The sequence below is a fragment of the Cyprinodon variegatus genome, unplaced genomic scaffold (genome assembly GCF_000732505.1).
Source record: "Cyprinodon variegatus isolate N-32 unplaced genomic scaffold, C_variegatus-1.0 Scaffold692, whole genome shotgun sequence".
Lineage (NCBI taxonomy): Eukaryota > Metazoa > Chordata > Actinopteri > Cyprinodontiformes > Cyprinodontidae > Cyprinodon > Cyprinodon variegatus.
The window spans coordinates 103,754-109,232 of NW_015151145.1; the positions used below are offsets into that span (position 1 = coordinate 103,754).

Sequence of the window (5,479 nt, forward strand, 5' to 3'; positions counted from 1 at the left end):
GGAAAGTGACCTGAGATGACATGATGTGAATTGGTGCTATAGAAATACACTGAATAGAATTAAATAAAACTTGAAGCAATCTGACTGGATGGGCTAATTGGTCTGGATCTATGAAGTGACCTGAGATGACATTTATTGTGAATTGGAGCATAGAAAGAATTTTATGCTCTCAAAGATAATAAAGTAAATTGGAAAGTCCTGATTAAGTTTAATTCTTTTTTCACATGAATATTAAATCAATGAGGAGTCACTGTGTGTGAAAACCATTTCCAGACCAAAGCCTGTGTATAACGTCGATGTGTCAGCTGCTGTCATGTTTGTTATCACTGATGATGTCATCATGTGGACGTGGTCACCTTGCAGCTCTGGCTTTTGATTGGACAGAATCTGGTAGTAGATGTGGTAGCTTCTCTCTCCTGGTTGCTGAAACACGACTCTGGATTTTTCCAGAAGATCTGAGGGAATAAAGGTTGAAATCATGACCTGCATTGTTTTTTATGAATCTGAGAAATATTCTGGGTAAAATGATAACTTCCTGCTCACTGGTTGCATAGTTTGGCAGCAGAGGATCTAGAAGCACTACAAGCTGCATACATCATAAAATCTAGAGCTGCTGTGTAATAATCCAACTCACAGATGTTGACGTCGGCAGAAGCCAACTTCCCACTTGGACCAAAATGAATCCTGATGAACTTTCCCTGGAATACCCAATCAGAGACAACCATCAGGACCCAGCAGCAACCACCCATCAGCAACCTGTCATTGGCCGATCAGATAACTGGACTCACAAAGCGAGACGAGTTGTCGTTCCGGATGGTTTTGGCATTTCCAAATGCCTCCATTGCTGGATTGGCTTCAACGATCTGGTCCTCTAAGGAGCGCTGAGGGAAGCAGAGTCCAGCAGGCTGCAGGAAACTCAGCTGAACACAACAAGATGCCACTGAAGGGCAACAAAAACAAAGTACTTACTTCTCTCTTCACATTTCCTCCCAGAGCAGCAACGGTTGCTAGGTACTGGATCACCCTCTTGGTGTTGACAGTTTTTCCTGCTCCGGACTCTCCGCTGATGAAGAACGCAGAGAAACAGGAGCGGTCTGAAGGTCAGGAAGGCGGTTCTACTGCTGATTTCCTGATGTGTTTACATGATGCTGAATGGTGAGAAAACCAACTGTCTTCCTCTAAATTAATTGATTAAAGTGTTTCTAAGGCCAACATGGCAGCCATCAGGGGAGTGCTCCATCTTATTCTGACTCTTTTTCAATCAAACACCAGGAGCTCCCTCCCCGTCATATAATGGCTTTACAATTTAATTATGGCGCCCCCTATTGACTGATTATATTTTGTTTTTACACTTTGCTAAAATAGCCAGAAAGGTCAGCATTTCTGCAGCAGAGGGATAAACAGGAAAAAGTCTAGATGAGGAAGCCAGTAAAGCTGATGGTTAGGGTCAGTCAGTACGGCCAGCAGGTGGCAGCACTGTACAAATGTTCACGTCTGCTGATCACACCCAGTGGAAAATTATTTTATGGATCAAAACGAACAAAGTAAACATTTTCAGGATCAAAATGAGGTGTAAATTGTTTTATATCAAGATGGCAAATTTATAGATTTGGTGTTTTTTTTGAAAGGACCTAATCTCAGCTCAAGCAGCTAAGTTTTAGGACCTGCTGTGATACAAAGCAGCTTCTACATGAGACTCCTCAGGGAGAGCAAAGACAACATTGACTTCTTTCCTCAACCATTGCTCCCAGTGAGGATTCATGAGCTGTAAAACACACTTTCTGCTAAATTTCTCTCTGGGTTTGCAGAGCAAAGACTGGAACTATATGGATCTATGGCCTTTAATCCAGGCCATCCTAACATTCAGCAACACAGCCTGCGCTAAGATTTCCTGAACTTTGGTGATGCCTCACCTTTCCAAAATGATCAGCATGATTACATGTCTGGAAAAATCAGGAGAAATGTTTCCAACAAAAGAATTGGGGTTTTAGATGATTTTTATGTTTTAACAGTCATGCAAGCTAAAAATAAGCTAAAGGTATGCCACGCTGACATGTTTTAAGAACATAAAGCTCCACAAACTGTTACTTCACCAAGGGATTAAACACTAATATAATATTAACATGTATATGTTTCCTCTCATGCTTATTGCATTTAATTGTTTAAATATGTCCAAAGAGTCCGTTAAGATGAGTCCCCTCATGTCTGCTAGCTTCTAGCTCCGTTTGTCACGACCTGATCTGTAGCATCAGCCCATTTCTGCATCCAGAAATACATCCAGATTCCCCTCCATTGTGCTTTAGAAAAATAACTTCTTTCTCTCTAATTATAATAACTGTACAAAACTATAAAGTGTTAATAATACCTGCATTTACAGGCTTTCTGTTATATTACTCGTCTGTGCCGTTGTCCAGGAAACAGGATCCTACCCTCAGTCAGAAGCTGGCATCGGATATTTCGGTTAATAGAGTCATTTTGTTTTGCATATAGTGCAAAATCTAAGGAAAGCCCAAATAAAATGCAAGTAATCATATTTTGCCAGACTGCTCTGTCCCATGATGATGTCAGACCAGCAAATTAATGGTGAAAATGTAAAAAAGCATGAAATTCTCTCAGAAAAGCCTTTAAAAAGTTTTATAGGATACAGTTTAGCATCGTTTGGTGATTTAATAAAATAAATAACTACTTACTGAACCATAATGACATTATTTGCAGTAACTTGGATGAATATCTGCTCACACACAATGAGCTGAGATTAAATAGTGAGACTAGCTAAGCCTAAGGAAGCTAGCTGGTCCTTTAACTATTCTCTCAGGAATAGATCATCTAAAGGTTACTGATTTCCTGTTAAGGTTAATCTTTTTTTTAACCAAATAATGTTTTATTTTCTTCTTGGATTTGCATTGTGAATTGGTTTGAACACTTTCTAATCGCTCTAAGTTAGTTACAAGCTAATCTGGCTGCTGGTGAAGAGTCTCAGTCATCCGGGTCAGACTCATTCCAAAAAACTTAAAATCAATCCACTGGACTTTGTTTCCAAGTTTGAAGATGTTTCTCTTCCCATCCAGGAAGCTTTTTCAATTCAAAATGTCAGAAATAGTGTTTAGTTCCAGGTTTTATAGAGTGGACCAAAAACAAAGCCTTGTTTTGATGGGCACCAGAGAGGATGACGAGGACAACAAGCTACCCTTCCTGGTCTGTCTGGTGAGCATGGAAGGAGATGGAAGCCTAAACATAGAAGTCTATAGGAAATCCAGTACCTTCTTTCTGACTCCCACCCCCCACTGGAACACAAACTGTCAGTCATCAGAACCTTCCAGCAGCAGAACATGTCCCTACTAGAACAGAAACATCAGAGATGCTCTCCAAACCTGTGGAGACCAAAACTGGACGAAATCCCAAAGACACACAGCAGAACATAACGGTGAGAAGATCACACAAAAAAACTAAATCCCAGATGTTGCTGGAGTCTCTGAAAAACTCAGGAGGATTTTCTCCAAATAAATCCCAGAACCTTTCAAACCAAACAGACCCTGAAACAGAGACTAGTTCCTCCTAAAGACCTAATCTGAGCAGAGTGTCTGCAGGTCAATGCAGGGAGGAATGATCTGATCTATTGGAGAAACCAAACAACCTCTCCACAGACGCATGGCCCAACACAGAAGAGCGCCCTCCTCTGGACAAGACTCTGCGCTACATCTACACCTGATGGACGGAGGACATTCTCTGGAGGACCAGAATGTTCACATTTTGGACAAAGAAGACAGGTGGTTTGAGAGGAAGGAAGCATCTATGTTAAGAAAGAAACACCAACCTTAAACCGGGGGGGGGTCCCTTTTAACGACCCCCCTTTCAGAGACATAGACAGGTATGGGGCATTGCAGGCTAACAAAGAAGCCAAACCACCCCCATTCCAAAGGGGGGGACCCGTTCATCCGTTTCTATTTGCATGTTTTCTAAACTAAAACCAGGCTTTGTTGGGCTGCTGGATAAAACCTGGAACTAAACGCTATTAGACGTCTTCAAACTTGGAAACAAAGTCCAGAGGATTGATTTTTAACTTTTTTGGAAAGAAAGCTACTCTGACCTCATTCTAAAAAACTCCTTTAGATAAACTCTAGTTCTCAAATAAAATCCTTGCTGAGCTGTGATGTCACTACATTATTTTATTATTATTAACTTTATCATTTTTAAATCCAAACAGTGCAGCAATAAAACAGCTCTTCTCCTGAGAAGAGGAGCAGTGAGTCAGACTTACGTGATGAGCATCGACTGGTTCTCTCGATCTGTGGAGAAAGTTAAACCAAGTGAGTAAATGATGCTCTGATCTTTCTGGTAAAAGGTCACAAGAATAAAGTAATTTGGTCTGAGATATCCTAATTGATTGAACTTATTGGTGGAAATAACTGAATGATCTGCTTTCATCTTAGGCAGACATCTTTCCCAGAAAAAGCTTCAGTTTGATTATATTAAGACTGAAAGTCCAGAGGATTTTCCCACAGGAGAACAATAAAGTCTGTTTCTATGTCGTCAACAACTGATTTCCTGCTTAGCAGAGAACAGGTCTGAGTTGGAGGCCACTCACTTATTAGCAGGTCGCTGTAGGCATTGTCAGCTACAGCGTAGATGTGGGGGGGCATGTCTGCATAGCGCCTCCCTTTATAGGCTGTAACCACGGCTGCAGAGTAAACCGGCAGCCATTTGTAGGGATTCACCGCCAGACAGAACAGACCGGAGTACGTCTGAAAGGAAAAGGTTTCTGATTATTTGGCCATCTCACAGGTCAGGCTCTAAAAGGTCTCTGTGACACTTGCATAGATCATCCACATGCTGTATCTCCTCCGGAGGTTGAAGAGCACTGCAGGTTCATTTAGATGGGTCAGCATGGCCATGTCCTCCATCATGTCAAACTTCGGAGGGTTCAGCGGCTGCAGCTCATTTTCTTTAACGACCAGAAACTGAAACCAGAATCTTCAGTCAGAACTGAAACTCGTTTTTCTCACCTTAGAGGTTTGGAAAATGGAATTAGATCAGCAGCTGATGGGAAGGTTTAACCTGTCTATTTCCTACAGGTAGTGAGAAAATGTGTCTACTCCCATTGGCTTCCATTGATTGATCATTTTCAACCCTTCCTCTGCCTTAACCCTAACCTAACCCTAACCTAACCCTAACCATTACCAGTGCATACATCACCCTCGTAAAACTAAACTCAGTTTAAACCTCAGCCTTAAACCTAAAGGTTAAAATAATTACTCATGAGAATAATAATAATTATAATACATTTGATGTAAAAGGCGCCTTTCTGGACACTCAAGGTCACCATACAAGATAAAAACAGAATAAAAACCATTTAAAAATACAAAGGCTGGGAAAGTGATAGTAAAGAGAATCTTAAAAAGAAGAGTTTTCAGTTGTGGTTTGAAATGGAGAACTGAGTCCGTCTTTCTAAACAGGGCTGGTCCAGGAAGGGGGGGGGGGG

The 5,479-nt window shown here is 41.2% G+C and overlaps 1 protein-coding gene across 1 annotated transcript in view; it reads right to left on the bottom strand.

Moving 5' to 3' along the window:
- The window catches only part of LOC107097407 (myosin-7B-like), a 39,802-nt gene that overhangs the window by 29,782 nt on the left and 4,541 nt on the right, over positions 1–5,479 (bottom strand). Inside the window, exons 4-10 of the mRNA XM_015394542.1 lie at positions 4,815–4,958; positions 4,586–4,742; positions 4,259–4,286; positions 970–1,063; positions 789–881; positions 635–698; positions 357–455 (exon numbers count right to left, since the gene is read on the bottom strand). Coding sequence (XP_015250028.1) covers positions 357–455; positions 635–698; positions 789–881; positions 970–1,063; positions 4,259–4,286; positions 4,586–4,742; positions 4,815–4,958 — 679 coding nt within the window. The remainder of the gene's footprint in view (positions 1–356; positions 456–634; positions 699–788; positions 882–969; positions 1,064–4,258; positions 4,287–4,585; positions 4,743–4,814; positions 4,959–5,479) is intronic.